Source organism: Mustela nivalis, assembly GCF_964662115.1.
Source record: "Mustela nivalis genome assembly, chromosome: 18".
Lineage (NCBI taxonomy): Eukaryota > Metazoa > Chordata > Mammalia > Carnivora > Mustelidae > Mustela > Mustela nivalis.
In genome coordinates this window covers 676242-699832 of record NC_139037.1, presented here as the reverse complement: position 1 = coordinate 699832, position 23591 = coordinate 676242, and the positions used below count along the sequence as shown (strand labels likewise).

At 66.1% G+C, this 23591-nt stretch overlaps 2 protein-coding genes across 3 annotated transcripts; one reads left to right on the top strand and one right to left on the bottom strand.

The window, feature by feature from the left end:
• The first annotated feature begins 302 nt into the window (after positions 1-302).
• Positions 303-19622, top strand: CDH15 (cadherin 15). Of its 2 annotated transcripts, XM_082711461.1 has the most exons (14): positions 336-529; positions 6514-6672; positions 6875-7030; positions 8038-8182; positions 13095-13255; positions 14143-14271; positions 14720-14905; positions 15685-15938; positions 16511-16653; positions 16817-17053; positions 17295-17534; positions 17637-17773; positions 17974-18141; positions 19061-19622. In XM_082711461.1, the coding sequence occupies exons 1-14, from the start codon at positions 488-490 to the stop codon at positions 19259-19261; spliced, it is 2358 nt and encodes a 785-aa protein (XP_082567587.1). In that variant the 5' UTR covers positions 336-487; the 3' UTR covers positions 19262-19622. The 2 variants fall into 2 exon arrangements, with proteins under 2 accessions (XP_082567586.1, XP_082567587.1); XM_082711460.1 differs by lacking the exon at positions 16817-17053 and having other exon boundaries at positions 303-529.
• A 1415-nt stretch (positions 19623-21037) lies between these two features.
• Positions 21038-22480, bottom strand: SLC22A31 (solute carrier family 22 member 31). The gene is made up of 4 exons (XM_082711581.1): positions 22419-22480; positions 22149-22303; positions 21739-21907; positions 21038-21547 (listed from the first exon to the last, which is right to left on the bottom strand). The coding sequence occupies exons 1-4, from the start codon at positions 22475-22477 to the stop codon at positions 21130-21132; spliced, it is 801 nt and encodes a 266-aa protein (XP_082567707.1). The 5' UTR covers positions 22478-22480; the 3' UTR covers positions 21038-21129.
• Positions 22481-23591: the final 1111 nt, after the last annotated feature.

Genomic DNA, 23591 nt, shown 5'->3' with positions numbered 1-23591 from the left:
GGGCTGCTTCTGGCCAGCCTCGCCACGCCCCCCCGTGCGCACGTGCTGTCACTCAGCTGAGTCCCCGCCCCTTCCCCCCCCACCCGTCCGCTCGTGCCCTCCTGTTCTCAGCCCGGGCCCCGCCCCCGGGCACATGTGCTGTCACTCAGCCTAGACCCCGCCCCTGACCCGCCCCCGCCAAGCGCGCTTGCGGACTCTCCGTCCAGGCCCCGCCCCGCCCCCGCCCCGCCCCGCGCACACGAGCTATCACTCAGCCTAGGCCCCGCCCCTGACCGCCTGAGGCACAGCTGTCGCTCAACCACACGGCCCCGCCCCCGCCGCCCCCACGTGCCGACTCTCGTCCAGGCCCCGCCCCCGCACACGTGCTGTCACTCACTCGGGCGCCCCCCGCCCCGCCCGCGCACTTGTGCTGTCACTCAGCCCGGGTTGTGTGGGAGCAGGAGGCCGCCTCGGGACGCCGGACACTCGGCCCCTGCTCCGCCGGCCCATGGACGTCGCGCTGCTCCTCGCCGTCGGGCTGCTGGCCCAGGTAAGGCGTCCGGCCGCGCGGGCTCCCTCGCCCCCTGCCCTGTCGGACTAGCCCTGGCCACCTGGGGGGCCCCATGAGCTGAGGAGTCCCGGGTGGGTGCCCGGCGAGTGGCTCTCCGGAGGCAGGGTCACCGCCTCCGCCCCGACTGGCCGGCCCGCCAAGCTGGGGGGCCGCGGGAGACCACCCGCCCGGCCCTTCCCGGAGGTGCTGTGGTGAGCGCCGGCGCGGGAGCAGCCCTGCTGGGGGGCCCTGAGCTCTGACCACACCCCGCCGAGCTGGCAGATGACCCTGCTTGGTCGTGGCTGGAGCCCGAGACACCCCCACCCTGTGCCCGGCAGGCAGGGCAGCTCTGGAACCCGCTGGCCCTTGGGGGAGTGCTCAGGAGCCCCTCCCCGGGACCTATGGCGGCCACCCCCACACTGCTGGCCCCGCAGTCCCCCATCCCTCTGCTGGGGGAGCAGGGTGGGTGGAAGGAACAGGCCGCTGCCCACCCCAGAATGGGCACCCCACCCCCGGGTGGCCCACCCCAGAATGGGCACCTCACCCCCGGGTGGCCCTTGGGGCCTGGCAGGCACTCGGCTGGGCCTGGGAGCAGAGCCTGTGACCTGCCTAGGGCGACGGGGCTGAGTCAGGGTCCCAGCCGGCGACCAGGGCCGGCCCCGGGGGGGGGCCGCTGTGCATCACGCCGGACCTTAGTGTCCACGTGGCAGGTGGTGAGCTCGAGGGCTTAGGCCACACGCGCCCACAGGTAACCGCAGTGTCCGACGCTGGGGAGCAGCTCCCATTCTGGAGGCCTTGAGGTCCTCCCGCCTCCACAGAGCTCTGGCTGGAAGCTGCTCAGGTGCCCGTCGGCTGACCCCCCAGCCACTGGTCCCTCAGGGCACCCTGTCCCCCGGCTCCAGTCCCTGCCGCCCCGGCCGTTCAGCCTCCCCGGCCCTCTCCACAGCAGCCCCTCTGGGCCTGGGCTGCTGGCGGCCGGCTGGCTTGGCACCCCCTGTGCTCCTCCGGCCCTCTGCTGGTGGCCACGCTGCGCTGGGGGTCTTCTGGGCGCCCCCCTGCAGGACCCTACGCCCCCCCCCCACACTGAGGTCCATCCCAGAAGGCTGCACACCTCTCAGGACCCCCCACGGGAACAGCATTCCACCCCCCGTTGCCTTTGGGCCCAGTACATGGGACGTGCTGGAGTCCTGCTTGGGGTTTGGGGTGTGAACCCTTCACCAGGCCCCAGGAGAACTCTGCTGCTGGGAGGGGCGTAGTCCCCTCACAGATTCCCCCCTCCCCGGAGCCACTGCAGGATGACCGCCCCCCACCCACAGCTGGAGGCCTTAGGGATTTGGGGGATCAGCCACTGCGGCTGGGCCACTCGAGTTTTGCATTCAGCGTGGCTCAGGTTAGCACCAGCATCTGTCCGGACCCTTCCCACCCGCCCCCACCCGGCGCAGCTCTGGTTTGTCCAGTCCAGCCACACGGCAGGCGATGGCTGTTCCTGGTGCCCCTTCCTCTGCCTCCGTGAGCCCCCACGGCGGGCCAGTCTGGGCGTGGCAGAGCTGTCTCGGGGGAGCCCTGGGTGGGGGCCTGGGGACAGGACTCTGCGTTGATCTGTTGCTTATAGGTGATTTTGGACAAGGCATGGCCCTCCCCTGCCTAAGTCCCCTAAAATCTCAGCCAGTGGGCTTAGTGTGTGCTCTCAGAGCCAGTCAGAGCCTCCACAGGCTGACGCTGTCCTCATCACGGTGCCTAGCCCTGGGCCCCCACCCCACCTGAGTATGATGGAGAGATGGGGAAGCCCAGATGAGCCAGGGCAAAGCCATGACCTGCTGGAGGGGACCTAAGCTGCGGGTCCGGTGAGACCTGTGGCTTCTGGAAGGAAGACAAGGGTGTAGTTGTGCTGCTGGGACTTGGCAAAGTGTGACCCTCCAGGGCAACATGGGACAGAGCCCCGAGCTGCAGACAGGGCCACATCCTCCAGCATGGAGACGGGTCATCATCCCCCTAGTAGTGTGACCGTCACAGGGGCAGCAGAGGGACGCCGGCTCTGGGACCACTGTCCTCTCCCTGGTGGGCAGGGCAACCTGGGGCCCCCAGTGGTGTGGGCCGCAGTAAGAGGGCAGGCCAGGCCAACAGCTGGCCCTGTCCAGCAGCCCGCTGCTGTGCTCCTCACCCCTCCTTTGAAGCAGCAGCTGCAGGGGAACGTAGGGGCGACATGCAGGGGTGTCTGTGGCCAGGGCAGCAGCTGGGCCCATTCCTGGCATGCCTGATGCCTGCCGGGCCATCCAGGAACGGGGTGGTCCGGATTCCAGCCTGGGGGGAAGGGGCTCGGGCCTGGGAAGCTGGTGGGAAGTGCAGACCCTAGCCACACTCCAGCAGGCTGCAGTCCTCCGACCTGGTTCCCAGAACTCGAGAAACGGCGTGGGAGGGGCCTCTGCACCCCCAGGCGTCGGGTTAACCCCAGAACCCGGCTGCACCGGACAAGAGGAGACATTCCCTTCCCCGGATTCAGTCACATCACCGCAGTGGACGGGGCTCTGGGAAGCCGGGCCACAGAGGCAGTGCCACCCCCGCCCCCAGCTCAGGCCTGGCGCCTGCCTTCTGAATCTCAGCAGTGGTTTCAGGGAACAGCTGGGGCCCCTAGAGGCCAGCAGTGCCGGGAGAGAAAGCAGGCTCTCCTGACCTGACACCCAGGCCCCCAGCCCCAGGTCAGCAGCTTCTCGACGCAGGGTGGCCACCCAGGGCAGCAGAGCGTCGGCTTGCTTCACAGGCCCCCGGGAGACTGGGCCGTGCCTTCTCATTCCGTGTGCTGAGCCCGCCAGGGGCTTGGGGGGGAGAAGCAGAGAGCTGTCGGCTGAACCCAGGCAGCGCGGACTCCCACAGTGGGCAGTGGGAAGCTCAGGGCTCAGGAGCCCCTGGGCCAGCGTCGGGGCTGGGGGCCGACCCAGTAAGGGGACAATGGTCTGGGTGTCTTTAGAGCCTGCAGACTGCTTTCAGGGGCTTGGTTAAGGGGAAGGCACGGGGTGTTGTCGGGCATCATTTGGGGGAAGTGGGGAAGTGGGTCCACGACACCGGTTGGCCCTGGCCCGACCCGGGCAGCGGCGAGGGTGGACAGCGCAGGTGGGTCCATGTGCACTCCGTGGTGTTTTCGTGGCAGCCTTCCTCCTCTGTCTGTGTGCTTGGGGTCTGTGTGAGCTGGCTTTGTCCTGGCACCAGATGTCCCATGATCCCGAGGTGGCTCCTGGGTCTTCCCGCAGTTAGCCACGTCCTCTGGGAAGGGGACAGGAGGACTGAAACTAGCTGAGTGCCCCAGACAGCCGGAAGTGGGCTGTGGCCCAGCCTAGCCACCCCACCCACCGCAGCCTCTGATCTGGGCAGGGGCCCTTGCCAAGGCTCTGTGGCTTCTGCTGACCTCCTGGACTTGGGCCCTGGACAGCCTGGGACCCAGGACCCCTGGGCTGTGCCGCGATCGCGTTTGCCCCACACCACACTGGTGGACGTCCCAGAGCATCAGCCCAGGCCACTGGTGGAGACAGGGGTAGGGGGCAGCCGGAGGCTCTGTGGCTGGACGGGGCAGAGTGCGTCCCCTACCTACTGTTCCTCCAAGAGCCTGTGATCAAGGACTGTGTGCGGACTGTCCCCCTGACCCTGCCGCTCCAGGGCTCTCCGCTCCCCATCTCCACACGGAGGCTGGCGGCTTGCTGTGTCCCCTAGCTCTCCGGCTCTCCGGCTCTGTGGGCTCGAGCAACGGCTCAGGCCCTCTGAGCTCCGCTCTGGGGAACTGGACTGAGACAGCCTTCATCCATGCCCAGGGGCTGTGAGTGCTGAGAGAGGGCCAGGGGAGGGGCAGGAAGCGAGCTTGGAGGACGGGGAGGATGCCATGCCCGGTGCTGGCCTCGGGGCGCTCGGGAAGCAGACCCTGTCCCCGCTGGCTAGCGTGATGACACAGGCCAGCAGGTCTCCACTTGGCAGGAACACCATGCTGACATAGAAGAGGTCTGTGCTCCTTGGGTTTGGCGAGAAGCCCCGCCACCCCAGGCAGGCTTGGGACCGCGCTGCCATCTGTCAGGCTGCGGGTAGCCTGGGGGCCTGGCCCTGGCTCTGTCCTTTCTCTGATCCGTGTTCGCTGCTCCCTGGATTCCAGGCCCGGCCCCTGGGATTTCAGATGGGGAGGCAGAAGGATTCCAGAACTGAGGAGGTGGCCTGGGGCCCCAAGGAGAGCTCAGTGGTCTCTTGAACGTTCCTGCTGTTTTGCCTACAAAGTGTGTCCAAACTCGTTGTGTGCCAGCCCTGGGCCGAGACAAAGCCTAGCTGGGTGCAGGGGAGGCCAGGTCAAGAGTGGAGGCAGCCGGCATCTGCTTCCCACCCCGAAGCACCGCCCTCACTCGTCACCGGTGCCCGCTCCCGAGCCACAAGGCCAGCCCATCCCATGCCCCTCTGAGGACTGTGTGGCCCCAGGCGGCAGCTGGGGGGTGAGCTCAAGGGGCTGAGGAGACAAAGTGCACCCCTTGGAGGTGCCCTGGGAGCCAACACTGTCCACCTGAGCAGGAGAGAGCGCCCCTCCAGAAGGGCCCAGGGGCCTGGAGACCCTCAGTGGGGCCTGAGAGTTTCTAGGGACATCCCCAGAGCACCGAGGGCTGGTGTCTGGGCAGGGGTGTCCGTCTGCAGACCCCCATCTGGCCAGGCCTGCCTTGGGCTTGGGGAAGGGCAGGAGGCAGCTGTCGTGTGGGTGGGCGTGACCAGTGGACAGTGCATCGCTGACATTCTCCTGCAGCCAACCCAGCCCCTCCCCCCGGGCCCCCCCGGACCCCTCCCCGGGTCCTGACAGCTCTGATCCGAGTCCAGCCAGACTCTGCCCCTGGATACCCTGGTGCCCAGGCGGCCACAGTGCCCGAGCCCATGCTGTCCAGGACCCTGCTGCAGAGACCACATTGCTGAACCAGGGCCGTCCCGGGATGTGAAGCTCGGGGTGTGTTCTGGGGTGCTGCCGGCTCTGCCCGTAAGTCACGGGACAGGTGCCTTTTCCGGGCCACCGTTTTCCTTCTGAGCTGGGGGAGCGGGCCTGTCTGTGGTGGCCCCGAGAGCGGATGGCGGGTCTGGAGAGAGTCTCGGCACCACAGGGGCCCCCTCCTCCCCTGCTCCTTCATGGCCCTTCCAAGCCCAGCGCCTGGCCTGAGGTAGGGCTTGGGAGGCGTCCATATGGCATACCCTCCCTTGGCAGTCCCACAGGCCCCAGGCACCCCAGTTCCCTGGACGTGTGGAGAGGGAGGGGGGCCCTCCCGGGGTTCCAGGAACCAGGGTGTGGGTGTGGCCTTGTTCCATGCTCCGGGGGCGGCCGCATGGGGGCCTGAGTCTCCATTGCCCCGGAGCAGTGAGGCGATGCCCCTGGGGCAGCCCCTGTGGACCCCCGAAGAGCCAGCACCGAGGCCCGCCTCCTGGGAGTGTTGTGAGTGGAGGCCACACACTCTCTCTCCACACAGGCGCGATGGCGTGGTCAGCCCGGGGCACCCAGCTGAAGCCTCGCGGAGGACCGGGGGCGCGGCTCGATGCCTTCACGGCCCAGCTCTGGCCGATCGAGCCTTGGACACGGGGAGAGACACCCCAGCATCCGCCTCTCTTGCTGGCCCCACCCGGCTGACCACAGTCTTCTCGCACAAAATGTCCCTGGGAGAACCCCCCCCCCCAGCTTGTTCCAAGCGGCTGGTTTGCTCCCCATTCTGCCTCTGCCCCGAGCACCCCCTGCTCCCCAAGCCCTGGGAGCCTCCCTTGGGCCTGTTGGGGACGAATGGGACAGAGCAGCCTCCGTGTCTCCCCGCCGGTTGGCAAACACTCGGGCCCGGGGCCTGCCTGGTCCCAGCAGCTCCCACGCGAGGACAGGAGACGGGTGTCGGGCCACGGGGGCTCCCAGGGCCACGAGCTCAGGCTCTGATGGTGGGCTTCCCGGAGGCCTGGCCTGCACACCACGTGACTGACCGCTGTCTCCCTCTGTGTTGCAGAGCTTGGGCCTGTCCTTGGGGGTCCCTCGGCAGAGGAGGCCCAGTACCCTCTACCCCTGGCGCCGGGCCCCCGCGCTGGGCCGCGTGCGAAGAGCCTGGGTCATCCCCCCCATCAGTGTGTCCGAGAACCACAAGCGCCTCCCGTACCCCCTGGTGCAGGTGAGGGGCCGGGGGGGGTCCTGGGCAGAGCGGAGGCTGGGCTGTCCCCCATGGGCCCCTGAAGCTGTGTGACTGGGGACAGGTGCCCTGTGGGGCTGTAGGCGGAGCTGTCCCCCCCCCCAGCTGGGGGAGGGGCCGAGGCTGGGAGGGGGCAGGACCCTGCCTCCGCGGCATCTCCCCAGCCCATGCTCTGCCCTGGCAGATCAAATCGGACAAGCAGCCACTGGGCAGCGTCATCTACAGCATCCAGGGTCCTGGTGTGGACGAGGAGCCCCAGGGCGTGTTCTCCATCGACAAGTTCACGGGGAAGGTGTTCCTGAACGCCATGCTGGATCGGGAGAAGACAGACCGCTTCCGGGTGGGGCCCGCTGTGGGGAGGGCTGGCGGGAAGCAGGGCCTTCCATCGGGCTCCTGGGCCCAGGGTTGGGACATTAGGGCATGTGTCCTTCATGAGGAGGTAGGCACAGGGATATGGGACTAGGACCTGAAGCACAAAGGTGTTGGGGTTTATATTCCCATCGCACAGATGAGCACGCACAAACTGAGGCCCCGGGAAGGCGTGCTTGGTCCTGCCAGGGAGGCTGTCAGCCTCCCAGCAAAGCACCACTGGACCCTGGTGTGGTTTCACCCCCCACGGCAGCGCTGCCCCCAGGCCCGCTGCGTCCGGTGGGAGTGGGGTGTTGTGAGGAATCCTACGGTAGCCAACGGCAGCTGTGCCATGATTCTCAGGGGCAGGTGGCACAGGACTGACCGCCTGCGGGTGAGGTTTGAGACAAAGGCTGGCGGGGGAAGAGAAGAGCCAAGCCAGGAGGAGGCTGCAGAGGGAGGCCGCGGAGTCATCAGCCCTCCCCAGCCCCGTCTCTCCAAAATGCTGGAATCTGTCCTGGGGGAGGAGACTTTCCACTTGAGGTTTCCTGTGCTCAGATCTTAAGAACAAGCTCTTGGCTCCTGGGAGTTACCAGGACCGTGATTTCACCTGGAAATGATCCTGCCCTCTCTCTCCAAGAGTGTGGGACGTGGTTTCATTTCAAGTGTTTTCTACTTATTAAGCTCCAAGAGGAGCCTAACCCAGTTAGCAGAAGGGAGGGTGTGGGAGCGCTGGGGAGAGTGCGCCTTCGGTCTCACAGGGAGCACAGCCGGGAGCTTCCCAGCATCCAAGGCAAGACGGGAAGCTGTGGGCAAGCAGGCTGGCCTTCAGCGACAGGGACGTTGCCCCTGCCGTGGGCACACCCCACCCCGTGCCATTTCTCCCCTGTCGGGGGGCATTTTCCAGCCCTGTGTCGGCACTTGTCATTCCTCCTCTCGGCCTGGTGGGGACCCCCCACGTCTGGGGTGGTCCAGCAGCCCTGGTCTCTGCTTGGCTAGCTGCGGGCCTTTGCTCTGGACCGGGGAGGAGCCACGCTGGAGGAGCCCACGGACCTGGAGATCGTGGTCGTGGACCAGAACGACAACCGGCCCGTCTTCCGGCAGGAGGCGTTCATGGCCCGGGTGCTGGAGGGAGCCGTCCCAGGTGAGGGGGAGCTGGGGCGGAGGGGCGCTGGGCCCGTCCGAAGGCCCGGGGGTCCTTCCAACAGCACTTTCTGTGATCCTTCAGAGCCTCCGGAGTAGGGACGTTTCACAAGTCGCCTCAAGTCACTTCCCATTTCAATACGAATCCCCAACCCCCAACGTCTTCCTGGAGAGGCCTCCGGGATGGCTGAGCCCTCGTGGCCCAGCCGCTCGCCCCACACGGAGGGAACGGGTCCGTGGTGGTGGCACAGGCACGGGTCCCTGCGGCCAGTTCTAGAGTGCTTCGCCTCCCGGAAGGAAACCTGCCCCCCCCCAGCAGTCACCCCACTCCTCGCTTCCAGTCCGACATTGTGATCCCAAACAAGCCTTCCGTCTTCCCGAGTCTTTACGGGATGGCCTCGCTTGCCTGACCCGTCCCAGGCAGGACGGACGTCACTGCAAACAGCGGCTCCTTCCTCCTTCCCGCCCCGCTCCCAGGGCTCTGGGTGGAAGCACGGGCAGCCAAGCCGTGCACCTGAGCAGGGAGCGTGGGCTCGTGGGAGGTGGGCGCCTGCTTGGCCACTCGCGTTTCTTTTACTTCATCTCAGTTTTCGTGTTTGAAGACATAAAATAACAATCTTTGATCTCTACTTTTAAGAAGATTCATTTACTTTAGAGAGACTGTGGGAGCCCTGGGCAGGGGAGGGACAGCCCTGAGCGGACTCTGTGCGGAGCCCGTGCAGGCTGGATCTCAGGACCCTGAGCACGTGACCTGAGCCGACACCAGGTGTCGGACACGTCGTCAACTGACGCAGCCAGGCGTCCCTACTTCTTGCTACTCGGGCATATTCTGAGACTTGCACAAGAGTGGCAAAGTACAGCAATGGAGATGTGAAGTTTATCTTGTTTGCTTTAAACTGTTTTTTTCTTTTTTTCCTTCCTGTCTCCGTCTTTTCTGGGATGCTGGGTGCAGACCGGATACCCTCAAAGAATTCGCCCTAATAAGTTCGGCACAGCGTAACACTCAGTGTCGGGAAGTTAATACCGACACACACGAAGGGTTTCAGCCCGGGGATGCCTTTACAGCAGGGGGCGGGTCCCCCCGTCTCCCGAATCCCCGGTCCCCCTTCTCCGGAGCGGCTCTGCACGCTGGCCGGGCCCTCGGTGGGCGGCTCCTGGCTCTTGGATCCCTGAGGACAGTCTCTTGTTCTTCTGTGCGTGGAAGCCCGGGAGAGAGGCAGGGAGGTCGCAGACGTCTGCGAACGCAGGATGGCTCAGCCTGGGGAAGCGGCAGCGGGCGGAGTCGGTCTCCCTGGCCTGGGGCTTCTGGTACGGACACTGTCAGCTGCAGCAAGCCCCGCGGGGTCCGTGCCCGGAGGACGTCCGTCCGGCTGCTGCCCCCTGCCAGGGTGACCAGCACTGCGTGGCACCCGCCGAGGCTCTGTTGGGGCAGGGGCAGGGGCTGGTCCCTGTGCACCCGAGCCTTCCGCCTGGAGGGTTATTGGGGTTCTGTCCCTCCAGCTCAGGGCGGCGTCCTCCCCCCCACCCCCGAGCGTCAGTGGGTGGCCAGGTCTCCTTGCCCCGGACTCAGGGAGACTTGCCTGACCCACAGGGCCGCGCCCCAGGCTTCCTCTTGCACCCCCGCCCCCGTTTCTTGTGAGCGCTGCGGGGCCGGCAGAAAAGACCTGACCGTGGGCACAGCCCCCTAGTGCGGGCCCCGGACTGTGAGCCGTCGTGGTCGTCCACAGTCTGCCTTGGGCCTTCGGATCCAGTTCCCGCGTCTGCCGGCCGGCCCTGCTCCGCCGGCGGGGACGCCTGTCCTCGGAGGGGCTGGGCGCGCCGGGTGCCGGATGCCTCCTCACCTCGTGCCCCGGCCGACCTGCCCGACTCAGAACCAGTGCGGTTCTGCGCTGCATCGGCTCGCGCCCGTCACGAGCGGGGACTGCACGGCCCGTCCGCCGCGCTCCTTAGCCGTGAGCTCTTTAAGCCATGGACCGTTTTTTCCAAGAAAATTTTGCTGTGCTCAAATGCGTGCAAACGTCACCGTCCTGACCGGTGTTGAGGGACAGTTCAGGGGTACAAGAGTCTTGCACGGGCGGCCCCGCCGTCCCCAGAGCTCTCCTCCTTCCCGAACTGTGTCCCCATCGAACACCAGCTCCGCTGCCCCTCCCCCAGCCCCGCTCCTCCCGGGCGCTCCGGTCTCCGTGAGTCTGTCCGCGGAGCTCCTACCAGCGGAATCCTGCCGTCTGTCCTTCTGCGACCGGCTGGTCTCGCAGACCACGACTGTCCTCCAGGTCCTTCCTGTGGCGCCGGGACCTCCCTCCTCCTTGGAGCTGAATGCCCTTGGGTTATGCGGACGGACCCGCTGCCCCCGGCCGTTCACTCGCAGGCGCATACCTGGGCTGCTTTCACGTTTTAGCTCTTGTGGATTCTGCTGTTGCGAACGCGAACGCGCCAGCAGGTCTCCAGGCTCCGCTTTCAGAAGTGGGACTGCTGGGCCACGTGGTGACCGTGAGTGACGGCCGAGGGACGGCCGCGTTGTTTGCCCCGGAAGCTGGGCCGCTCGCCCCCCGCCAGCAGCGCGAGGGGCCCCCACGCACTCGCGTCCTTGCCAGGGTTGCTGTTCAGGTGGTCGTTCTCAGCAGTAGGCTCCCTGACAGGTGTGTGCCCCCTAACAGGCGAGGGGGTGTCGTTTGGGTACGCGTTTCCCTGATGAGCGATGTGGAGCCTGGTTCCATGTCCGTATTGGCCGTTCGTCTATTTTATTGGGAGGAATGTCTCTTCAGGTCTTCTGCCCGGTTTTGAATTTTGCCACGTTTTCGTTGTTTAGTTTTATGGGTTCTCTGTGTAGCCTGCATATCCCTTGACATCTACGGGTATATCTACGGGGTTTCTAAATGTTTTCTCGCATGCTGTGGATTACCTTTTTTATGTGGTCGGGATTGCCTTTGATGCGCAGCATTTGACAATGTTCACGAGCCCAGTGTGTCTAGTTTTGGGGGCCTGTGCCCTTGGTGTCCTATCCAGATATCCTTACTGAATCCAATGTCGTGAAACATTTGCCGTCTGTTTTCTTCCAAGAGCGTAACCATTCTGGGTCTTCACGTTTATGTCTTCGATCTCCTTGGAGTTAATTTGTGTGTACGGCGCGAGGCAAGGGTCCGGCTTCGTTCCTCCGCAGGGGACAGCCATGCTTTCCCGCAGCACTTGTTGGAAAGACTGCTCTGCTCCCCCTTGAATGGTCTCGGCCCCTGGCCAAAAATTACTCGGCCTGTTCCATTGGTCTGTCTTCCATCGTCTGTCTTCACGGCCACACCACGCGGTTTTGGTCGCTGTACCTTTGGAGTCATTTTGAAATCAAAGTATGGGGCTTCCAGTTTTGTTCTTTCTCAGGATTGTTTTGGTGATTTGGATTTCCTTGAAATTCTCTGTAACTTTAGAGAGGTTTTTCTGTTTATGCAAAGAAATTGTCCTTGGGATCTTGATAGAGATGGAGCCGAATCTGTAGATCCCTTCGGGCAGTACCGACATTTCCCCACAGTAAGCCTCCCGGGGCGCCGGCGTGGCTGTCCGCTAAGGAAGCCTCCAGCTCTCGACTTCAGCTCGGGTCATGATCCCAGGGTCGCGAGATGGAGCCCCGCGCCAGGCTTCACGCTGAGTGTGGCATCTGCTGGAGACTCTCTCCCTCTGCTTCTCCCTCCCCCAAAAAAGAATGTATTTAAACATATAAAAATGTTACATACAATGTATCATACGTGGCTCCTGTGCACATACGTACGATGTATCAAATGTGGCTCATACGTGCGATGTATCATGGTTCACATACACACATAAAATCTTAGAGATGTATTTAAAGTCTCCTAATGCATGAAGCTGGGATGTGTTGCCATTTCGTTGTATGGTCTTCAGTTTCTTCCCGCAGCATTTGTAGTTTCCCAGGTCCTGGCACTGACAGTGTGAAGCACTTAGACTATTACTTGAAGACCATGGGTTTGTCAAAGTGTGGGTTTGTGTGGCTGGATTCGGGATTCGCACGGGGGCGATGCTGCCTTCTCCTTGGTGCGTGTATCAGGAGGCACCCACGTCCCCTTCCTGGAGACGTTGACTCTGATCTGCCTCGTAAGAACGCGTCTGCCAGGCTTCTCCACTGTGATTTTTATTTTTTTCCCTTTGTAACTAATAGGTATCTTTTGTAAGGTGCTCTGAAACTGGGCAGGTACCTGTTACTCCTTAAACTTCCCCCGGCCATGTCGTCATCTGCTGGCGGCTCTTGTCGTCGGCTGGGAGACCCTGGTTCCCTCCGGGGTGCCTCCTGCCTGTGTCAGTGGGCTCTCCGGTCTGTGGGAGCACTTCACCCCTGTACATGCATGTGCCATTGTATGTTACGGGTTTTATTTTGTTGTTGTTGTTTTTAATTTCTCTGGACTTTCGGAGTCTGATTCCTTCAGTGGGTTATGATTCGCTACAAACATCACTCTGATGCCCAAATTGTCCCACATTTGGCCAGCAGGAGGCTTATGTTGGCCCTTCTGGCTGGCAGAGCTGGGCGAGGTGCTTCCTTGTACACAGATGTGCACACGTGTGTATTGTGTGCTGTGTGTGCCACTCGCGCCTGTACATACATGTCTCTCTACCTTTGTTAGTCATGAGTTCCCGTGGCCTCTGTCTCCTTGGGGCCGGCCTCAGGGATTCCAGCCGGCTCTCCCCAGCTGACCTGGGGCTCTCGCCCCCTCCTGGGCTGTGTCCGTGTCTGGGGGACACGGGTGTCAGCTCTTTGGGTCACACAGGCCTCCTTGCGAGGCCTGAGTGTTCAAGTTTGTGCAGGCCGAATGGGGGGCTGGACCTGGCGTGGTGGGCCACAGGGAAGTGTCGGGTCACACCCTGGGGCCGGGCTGGCCCGTGTGCATTGCTGCCGTGCGTCCCTGTCTTCCCAGGCACCTATGTGACCAGGGCCGAGGCCACAGATGCTGACGACCCGGAAACCGACAATGCAGCCCTGCGCTACTCCATCCTAGAGCAGGGTGGTGCCCAGGTGTTCAGCATTGATGAGTACACGGGGGACATACGCACCGTGCAAGTGGGTCTGGACCGTGAGGTGAGACCCCAGAGTGCCGCCACGGATGCTGGGGGGCTGGGGCAGCCAGGGCCCCCCGACCTATCTTTGCTCACCTTGTTGGCCATCTGAGCCTGACGCAGGCAGCTCACTTGCTATGGGCCCCCCGCCTCAGCCCTGCCCGCCCCAGCTGCCCCCCGCTGCTGCAGAGGGGACCCCCCTTGCCTGCAGGCGCTCCCAGGGGCTCGGAGCACACGCTCAGCCGGGACACCTCTGCCCCTGGCTGGTTGTAGGGTGCACTCCACGGAGGCTCTGGAAGGCCGTCTGAGCCACGCCAGCCCTGACAAGTCCTCAGGCTGTGTTCTGCCAGAAGCTTCTCCTGCCTCGTTGCCGACAAAGCCTTCGGGCTGTCCAGCCTCGGGTAGAGCCCTGCGAGGGGCTACACAGTGACCAGTGACGCTCTGGGGCCACTCTTGTATAGCCTTCCTCTGGGGAGGCCTCTGGGGCCCCTCGCTGCTGGCCTTCTGTGCAGCTCTGACACCTCCGGGAGTTCCCCCATGGCCACCCGCACAGCTGCCTGGTCCCTCACAGCCTTAGGACATCTTAGGGGTCTGTCTCTCTCCCGGCCTCTGGACTTGGCTCCCCAGGGCAGGGACCCAGCTTGCTGGTGCCCTTCAGCCTCCAGCAGGCAGCAGGGTGCCCTGTGGGTCGTGTCCAACTTGGTAACTGACATCTCGCCCCTCCCAGGCTGGGGCGGACCGTGGGGTCGGCAGTGGTGTGGTCAGACCTGGAAAGCAGCCGGCCCGTTTTGCTTGGGAAGAGGGTGGGGCGCTGGGGCCCACTTGGGGCTCCAGGTGCTCACAGGGCTCTCCTGGGAGGGCTCCTTGCCTCACCCCCCAGGCCCCTGACTGCATGTCCCATGCCCCCAGGTGGTCGCCGTGTACAATCTGACCCTGCAGGTGGCGGACATGTCTGGAGACGGCCTCACTGCCACGGCCTCGGCCATCATCACGCTCGAGGACGTCAATGACAACGCCCCTGGCTTCACGGGGGACGAGGTGGGGCCACCGTCCGCACCCCTGCTAGGGACCGCCCTTCCCTCCTTGGGCTCCTGGCGGGGACATGGGACTTCGAGAGACGGGAGGTTTTGGAGAAGGAGCCCTGTGTGGCTGAGGCAGAAACCCCAGCCAGAGACGCTCCCTGTGAGCGCCAGCGGTCGGAGGAGCTGGGAGAGAGGCCCTGGGGAGACACGGCCCTTGGGGAGCAGGAAGGAACCTTCCCTCCAGGCCTGCTGTGCGGGAGGGAGCAGTCAGCCCTGCCCCCAGGGGAAGGCGGACCACCGGGTGCCTGGCGTGCAGCTGCGCCCACAGAGTTGGGCTCTTGGGGACCCCTGGAGGGCTGGGTGGGCCCCAGACTTGGCTGGGGGGGACCGGGGGGAGCAGCCCCGCCCGGAGTCCCTCCCCGCCCCCCACAGCCCTGGCAGTCACGAGGGCTGGGCTCCCACAGTTCTTCATGGAGGTCACAGAGGCTGTCAGTGGAGTGGACGTGGGGAGGCTCGAGGTGGAGGACAGGGACCTGCCAGGCTCCCCCAACTGGGCGGCCAGGTTCACCATCCTGGAGGGCGACCCCAGCGGACACTTCACTGTCCGCACAGACCCCAAGACCAACGAGGGTGTGCTGTCCGTGGTGAAGGTGAGTGCGGGGCTCTCCCAGTGGGGTCTGCTGCTGGCCCTGAGCGCGGGGACCCTGTCCGGGGCACCCTCCAGAGAGAGCGGAATGCTGGGCTGCCGGGAACGCTAGGGCTCTAGGCTCAGGCCACGCTGACCCCGGGGCACAGGGACCAGGAGGGGCGCCCCCGCCGCCTGTGTGCTGTTTCTGGATTTAGGGAACCGAACCTGCTCAGGCGTGGAGACGTGTACGGGCGCAGACCGTACCTGGGTCCGCCGGCCGGGAGCCCAGCACACAGAGATGTGCGTGCGCTCGGATGCTGCCACGGGCCGGGCTTGGTGGACGCGGGCCGGGAGCTCCTTTCTCCTCAGGAAGCTCTCTGTCTGCTCCTGATGGCTCTGAGCCACAGAGGTGGCCCGCTCGGGTCCTCCAGGACCCTCTTTACTTAAAGCCTGCTGACGGCAAAGGTTAACTTACCCCCGGACGCCAGAGCCTTCTCCGTTCCCGGATGCTGTTCCCGGTGTCCCCAGGGAGCCACCAAGCATGAAGCACGGGCCGCTGATGACACGGCGCCGAGCAGACTCGTTCGGAGTGACGAGTGTTTACTGTTTGTCACATCATTCTTCACACCTTTTGGTCCCGAATCATTTTTATTTCCCAGGGCTAAAGAGAAGGAGAGAAAGGGGCTGTGGGGAAGAGACGGGGGGGCGGGCAGCAGGACCCCTGTGGGGGCCTCGTCCTGCCCGTAGCTGCCTCTGGGGCCAGAGTCATCAGCGACTTCAGCTCTGTGCCCCCCACCCCAGCCTCTGGACTACGAGCGCCGGGACCAGTACGACCTCACTGTGGCAGTGCAGAACGAGGCCCCCCTGCAGGCGGCGGCCCCCAGGGCCCAGCGGGGCCAGGCCAGGATCCATGTGCAAGTGCAGGACGTCAACGAGGCGCCCGTGTTCCAGGAGAACCCGCTGCGGACCAGCCTGCCCGAGGGGGCGCTCCCGGGAACCCCCGTGGCCACCTTCTCTGCCCAAGACCCTGACACCCAGCAGCTACAGAGGCTCAGGTGGGGGTCCCAGGGCGAGGCAGAGGGAGCGCAGGGCCCCCTGGTCCATTGCCCAGCCAGGGCCAAGAGCACGGCCCACCCTGCTCTGAGGGTGGAGGGCTCGTCTGTCTGTGTGCATTCCTGAGGGTCCGTGGGGCCTCACGGCCTGTGTGTGTGCCTGCTGCTGTGAACTTGTCCCGTGAGGCAGGGCTGCCCATGCTGTTCCCGCCTGCCCCAGTGCCAGCCCTGTCCGTTCTAGCCAGCTGGTGCCCCTCCGGGTCAGTGTCTCAGAGTCCGGATTTCACTCCCAGCAGGTCCTGCGTATCCGTCTCCATGACGCTCCGGCGTTGAGCCTGGCCGTGGCCCCTAGTGGCCATGGCCCCAGGCCTCAGTTTCCTTGTCTGTCGATGGGGACAGACAGCACGGGCTCAGGGCCGTTGGAGGAGTGGCTTCGGAGGGGCTCGTGTGTGCTTCCAGTGTGTGTGCGTGTGTGTGCATGCAGGGGTGTGCTGCGTGTGAGTGTGTTGAAGTGCGGCCGCACCCCTGGGGTCCTGTGTAAGCGCAGGGCACTCTGTCCCCTTCTCGGCCACTAGCTACTCCAAGGACTACGACCCGGAGGACTGGCTGGACGTGGACGGAGCTACGGGCTGGGTCCAGACACAGCGAGTGCTCAGCCCCGCGTCCCCTTTCCTCAAGGGCGGCTGGTACAGAGCCATTATCCTGGCTCGGGACGATGGTGAGGGCCGCGCCTGCGCCTGGGCTCCCGGGCCCTCTGATCCAGCCTGGGCATCCCTGCCCCTGCCCCGGGGCTCAGAGCTGGCCCTCCATGGAGCAGACTCGGAGGGTGGGCGGTGGGCTCTGACAGAGCAAGGAGCCCACCAGGCCTCCCCCGCCTGCAGCCTCCCCACCCTGCACGGCCACTGGGACCCTGTCCATCGAGATCCTGGAGGTCAATGACCACGCCCCTGAGCTGTCCCCACCATCTGGTAGCGTGTGCAGCAAGCCAGAGCAGGGCTCTGGCCTTCTCCTGGGGGCCACAGACGAGGACCTGCCCCCCCACGGGGCCCCCTTCCACTTCCAGCTGAGCCCCCGGGTCCCCGAGCTGACCCGGAACTGGAGCCTCATCCAGGTGAATGGTGAGCTCTCCCGACCACGGTCCCGAGGGAACAGACCTGAGACCTGGGGGGGAACCGCACACCGTGACCGCGGTCCTGCTGGTTTCCCCTCCCCGTGGGCAGATGGGGAGACAGAGGCCCTGGGTCTCGGGATCCCCGCCCAGCAGCAGAGGGTGCCGAGGGGCCCTGGAAGGAGGGGTGGGGCTGGGGTGGGGACTGGCACGGCCAGGAGGCCCCTGCTGACCTTGGGTGCCCCCCACAGTGAGCCACGCGCGCCTGCGTCTGCGCCACCAGGTCCCAGAGGGCCTGCACCGCCTCAGCCTGCTGCTCCGGGACTCAGGGCAGCCGCCCCAGCAGCGCGAGCAGTCCCTGAACGTGACGGTGTGCCGCTGCGCCCAGGACGGGGTCTGCCTGCCAGGGGCCGCGGCCCGGCACGCAGGGGGCGCGGGCGTCAGCCTGGGCGCCCTGGTCATCATGCTGGCCGGCATCGTCCTGCTCCTCCGTGAGTGCCTGCGTGCGGACGTCTGCTGTCCCCGGGCCGCCCCTGACGCCAGCCCGGCCTCAGCCTGACCTCCTGCCGTTTGCTCTCCCTCCTGCCCCTCAGTGCTGGCCCTGCCGGTGGCCCTCGTCACACGGTCCCGGCGGCCGTCTGCGGACAAGGGATTTCTGCACGGGCTGCAGGACGACCTCCGGGACAACATTCTCAACTACGACGAACAGGGGGGCGGAGAAGAGGACCAGGTTGGGGGTGTCGGGGGGGTGGTGGGAAGGGTCCCTGGAGGGCTGGGGGGCACCCACACGGTCCAGGAGGAGGTCCCCCAGCTGGCCCGCAGGTCCTCCTAGGCCTTCGTCCCCAGCACCCCTTCCCCCGGGCAAGGTGTCTGGGGCAGAAAGCCCACCTGGGATAGATCGGGGCTGCGTTCCACCCCCTTCGTCCCCAGGACGCCTATGACATCAACCAGCTGCGCCACCCTGCAGAGCTGGCTGCCCTGCGTGACCCCCTGGGACGGCCGCCGCTGCGCCGAGACGCCCCGTTGAGCCGCGTGCGCCCCCAGCACCCCCGCCTGCTCCCCACCAGCCCTGCTGACATCGCCGACTTCATCAATGACGTAGGTGCCCCTGCAGGTGTGTGAGGGGAGCGGGGCCACGGGGCCACGCACATCCCCACTGATGCGTGTGCGGTGGGGACCGCCGACACGTGTGTACCCCGTGGACCCTTGTGGGCCCCCTGTGCATGCGCCATCTGTGGAGGCAGATCCGTCACCGGGGACACTGGCTGAGCCTCAGGGGAGCGTGGGAGGATCTGAGAGCCAGGCAAAGCTGAGACACGGGGGGGGGGGTACCACGGCTGCAGAAGCCTCGTGGGAAGAGGTGTGGCCCGCCCGGCCCTGGGTTGTGGTGTGCCTGGTCGAGTGGGGGTGGCAGGGCCTTGCTCTGGGACAGGTGCCACTGAGCCCCGGCAGAGAGACATTGGTGCATCCCGGGCCTGGGGGTGCAGGTGTCCCTGAATCCCCGGTAGTTTCTGTGGGCACGGGGTCAGGGTGTTCCTGCAGGAGGTGCGCAGAACACGGGAACCCGGCTGGGGGCACCCAAGACACAAGGGCAGGTGCTGCACCCGGGTCAGAGGGACCCCCAGGAAGATGCCTGTGCTTAGGACAAGCCCAGGGGCAGGTCCCAGGAGTGTGGCCTGGGGAGCAGAGCAGAGATGGAGGGGACAGAACCGTTTGCAGAACCTTTGAATAGGAAAAAGCAGGTGGTCCCACAGGGGCGAGGGCTGTCAGGGGTCTCCGGCCCCCGGCCCCAAGGAAGGAGAGCCGTGCAGAGGGAAGTGTCTTCTCAGCCTGCATGGGGGGTCCTGGTGGTCCTCTTGCTCTTGCGTGCTCAGGCCTGTGCCCCCAGACCCCCCCCCCCCACTCCGGGGACCCTCCCTTCTCAGCATCCGAGCCTCAGGCAAGTTTCCTCTGTGGAGGGTCCCCTGGGGGTGGGGGGAATGCGCAGGCGTCCTGAGCGCTCGGGGCCTCTCCACAGGGCTTGGAGGCGGCAGACAGCGACCCCAGTGTCCCGCCCTACGACACAGCGCTCATCTATGACTACGAGGGCGACGGTTCTATGGCAGGGACGCTGAGCTCCGTCCTGTCCAGCCTGGCGGACGAGGACCAAGACTATAGCTACCTCTGGGCCTGGGGCCCCCGCTTCGCCCGGCTGGCTGACTTGTACGGACCCCCGTGAGGGCCGGACCGAGGGCTGGGGAAAGGCACTTTCTGATCAGACCTGTGCCTGCTCTGCTGAGGGCACAGCCTGGTCAGGGACGGCAGACGTCCTTCCCAGGACGGGCAGCCTGACCTCAGGGGCCTGGCACTGTGGCTACAGAGGTGGGCAGGGGGCACCCCGCTCCGTCCCGGAGGCTCTCGGGCAGCCTGCTTCTCCTGGGGAGGCCCCTCCCTGGTCCACGGCCCCACAGTCTGGAGGGCCCCTCCCTGGGGAGAACCAGACGACTCTGCCCTCAGTCGCGCCCCTTACGCGGACCTCATCTTTGTGTGGAAGGAAGCTGCCCCCCCTCCCCAGAATTAAAAACGTGCTCTTCTCTCCACTGGGGGCCGTGCAGTGACCCACAGAGTCCAGCTCCCCAGCCCGCCCCCCACAACTGTCCTCTGCACGGGGCTGTCCCCCAGGGCGTGGGGCTGGCGGGAGTGAGCTGCACGGAGCGGGTGGCCCGGGGCCGCGGGAAGCAGCAGCGAGGAGGCCAAGCTGCACGGGGGCTGACTTTATGCTCCGCGCACACCGCGGGCGTGGGGGGATGCTGATGCTGAGCGACAGGGGCTCCAGGGGGTGGGGGGGCCCGGCCCTGGGTCCCGGCCGCCCGAGGGGGCTGCGCTCAGCTCTCCTGGGCCGGGGGCTGCCGCACCGGACAGGGCATGGGCGGCAGCGGCGGCAGGCCGGCCGGGTCCGGGCGGCGGAGCGGGGCGCGGCACAGGCGGTCGGCGTCCCGCAGCGACACAGGCAGCAGCAACACCAGCAGCAGCGCCAGGACCGCGAAGGAGACGAACACCGCGTGGTGCAGGAAGAAGCCGCGCCGGCCCGGCAGGTCGGCCAGGGGGGCGGCCGCCTGGCCCAGGAAGCCGGCCCCCAGCACAAGGCCCAGCCCGGCCCCCCTGCGGGAGAATGTGCGGCGTTGGGGGGGGGTGTACCGGGGGATGGGGCCGGGGGCACAGTGTGGGGGCCCCGGGAAAACCAAAGTCAGAAGTGTTTGTGGAGCGGGGGGGGGGGGGGGGTCTCCTCGCCACCCTGGATCAGGAAATGAGAACCTGGCCGTTCCCCTGGGATTCTCTCCTCTCTGGGGGCCACCTCCACTCCCTTCTGTGACCAGGGTCCCCTGTGCCCCTGGGGAAGGGCCGGTGTGAAGTCCGGGCCGGGCTCGGGCAGCCGCGCCTGATCACCGTGGGGAGGACCTCTGCGGCCAGGAGCGCGCGGACGGCAGACGCGGCCTGGGAAGCCAGGAGGCCCAGGGCAGAGAGGCACAGCAGGGTCCATTCTGGCAAGTCTGGGGAGGAGGAGCAGGCTCCCACGGTGCCCACGGGGCCTGGCTGCCCAGCCTTCCCCACGACACGTGCCCTGTGCCAGGTGGCGGGTGACAGGGCTTCCCAGCCGCCCCTACTTGAACGAAACCCTTCTATCGAGCCCCTTCCCGTGGGATCCTTTGGGTGCTGGTTTGGGTACACGGCGTGGATGTGAGTGGAGTAAGCGGCACAGCGTCACCCCAACACCTGTGCCTCTCTCGTGGGCCCAGGAGAGGGCCGACCCCAGCACCCCACGGCAGTGAGACCCTCAGCCGCCCACGAGGAGTCTGCACACTCACACTGGGTCCCGGCTAGGAGCAGCAGGGACGCCAAGCCCATGGCCAGGGTGCCCAGCAAGAGGACTGGGCGTCGTCCCCAGAGGTCCCCCGTCAGCAGCAGGAACACGCTGGCTCCTGCGCCCAGGCCAGCGCCCAGGAAGTAGGGCTGGTAGAAGGTGGGCTCCCTCGGGGTCAGGCTGCGCAGGAAGCTGGCCCGGACGCCCCCGCACATCAGCCTGGGAGGAAGGAAAGAAGCGCAGAGCTAAGGCGCGACCGGCCTGGGGACTCCGGTGGCCAAGACCCGGCCTGGGAGGAGGCTCCGGGACCGCTGGCCCGCCCACGCCCTCTCCTCCTCACGAACTGAAGGATGAGTCCGTTCCTCCAGGCGACGCAGGTGCCGGAGTTCCAGGACGGAGTGGTACTGGGGCGGGGGGCCCCCTGCAGCCGGCATATCCAGTTCTGTGCCTCCAGGGACAGGAGGGGTGCCCGTGAGAGGCCGAGCCTTCTCCTCCCTTCTCCTGGCTGGTGCGTTACCCGTAGCCAGGGAGCTCTCCTCCTCCGAGCTGTCCTCGGGGTCCACGTCCCCGGCTCCCGCAAAGTGCCCCAGGATCTTCCTGGCTCGGGCTAGCTGTCCCGTGGCCAGCAGCCAGCGGGGAGACTCTGGGAACCGCGATGGGAACCTGCAGGGTCGGGTGAGGCTGCCCACGGGTCCTCTCTGGAGGGTTGGCCAAGGCCAACGGCCTCGCCCAGGACCCAGGGGGAGACGACATACCATGGCTTCCTGGGTCATTGTCCCATTCCCACATGCATGGAGGGTTACGACACACGTGGCCTCTACCGCTGTTCTGCAACCGTCTACCCCCACACTTACCCCCAGAACAGGAGCAAGAGCCCTGTGACCAGGGCGCTCAGCCCCTGCAGAAGGTGCCAGTCCTGCGCAAGCAGGGCCAGGCCGGGCAGCAGCAGGGCGCCCAGCACCGAGAAGAGGCCACCCGCCACGGAGAATGCCAGGCGGTGAGGGGGGTCACACAGCTCCAGACCTGAGCAGAAACAGCCTGTTCTGTCCGGGGCCGAGGGGCACCAGTCACAGCCTCCTCCAGGCCCCGGCCCTTCCCACCACCAGCAGAGCTCACAGAACAGATGGCGCCCCTCCCGCCTTCACAAGAAGGGTCCTCAGTGGGAGTGTCAGAGGGGCCTCTCCAGCACCCGGACTTGGCCCTGCAGCTGAGTGGCCGGCCTCGCACGAGGGGGTGCCCCCCAGAAGCACCCCACAGTACTCACGAGCCACGTACAGGGCCAGGCCAAAGCCTGCCAAGGCCCCCCCATGAAGCAGCCTCGGAGCCACCAGGGCAGGAAAGCTGGCGGCCAGGGCCTCACTGGCCCCCAGGCCTGTGGCCAGCACCAGGGAGGCCACAAACACAGCCCGACGTCCAAACCTGGGGGGCGGCAGGGAACACGCGAGGCTGAGGGTCAGACGGCTTGGGGACCTAGCTAGACCTTGAAGGGCACGAGGGGAGGACAGCTAGGGCAGAGGAAAGGCCAGCTCCTCACCGGTCACAGCCTGCACCAAGGAGGACCGAGCCCAGCAGCCAGCCTAGGCGGTGGCTCATCTGCTCCAGAGCACCTTCCAGCCATCCTCACACACGAGGTTCCACTACGGGGAACACCAGTCACCTGTGAGCTGGCCAGGCCCACCCTCCCGCGTGCTGGAGTTCCCGCAGGGTCAGGCTGCCAAGGGCCCTAGGGGTCTTGCTCCAACTCCTCTCTGGAGATGGGGAAACTGAGGCACAGAGCGGGCGAGCGACTTGCTCAAGGTCACACAGCACACCCTCCTGACTCTGGCAGTCCTCCGCTGAGATCTGAACAATGCCTGGTCTGAAGCCCCAGAGGGCAAGGACAGGGGTCCTCAGGACACCCTCCTGGAGCCCCACGGCTGTTCTGGTTTTCTCTGGGCGGGTCCCACTCACCTCTGTGCCGCCACAGGGGACTCTTCACGGGTCTAAGCTTCCCACCGCTGGGCCGAGGCCCTGGCCCTCACTCCCCCCTGGCCTGCTCATCTCAAGAGTGACTCCGGGAACAGGCTGGAGGGCTGGGCTCACCTGCTTTTCCTGGCAAGGGCCCTTGACCTGAGTCTCACCCCCCCCCCCGGGGGTGTCCCTGCCTTGTCCCCAGACCTAAGCTACCACTTTGAGTCCCACTACAACCGAGTTTCTAGTTTAAAAACCAAGCGTTCGCGGAAGCCGGTGGGGCGCTGCCTGGTCTGTGTCCCAACAGAAGGGCAGGTGCGACGGGGACGGAGCCGGCGGACGAGGAGCCGGGGCGGTTTCAGGACTCCAGGCAGGGATGCCGCAACCCTGTCCCAGTTTCCGCGCTGGGGCCCATCCTCCCAGGGACAGAGGCCGGGAGGGAAGCCCAGCTGGGCAGGTCCCAGCCGCCCCCAGAGACCCCTGAAGTGGCCGCCCCGCGTCCAGCCGGCCCCTCGGGGTGGGGGGGGCGGCGGGAAGGCTCGCGGCGCTGCGGGCCGCGGGGGTTCAGAGCCTCCTGCCGCGGGGACTCCGTTTCGACCCCTGCACGGCCCCAAGCCGCAGCTCGCTCCGTTCGTTGGCCCCGCAGCGCCACGCACCGCGGACCCCCTGGCCGCCCTGCGCTCCGACGGTCCACCGAACGCCTCTTCCTCCGGGCCGCCCGCCCACACTGGCGCGCTCGGGCAGCAGGTGCCGCCAG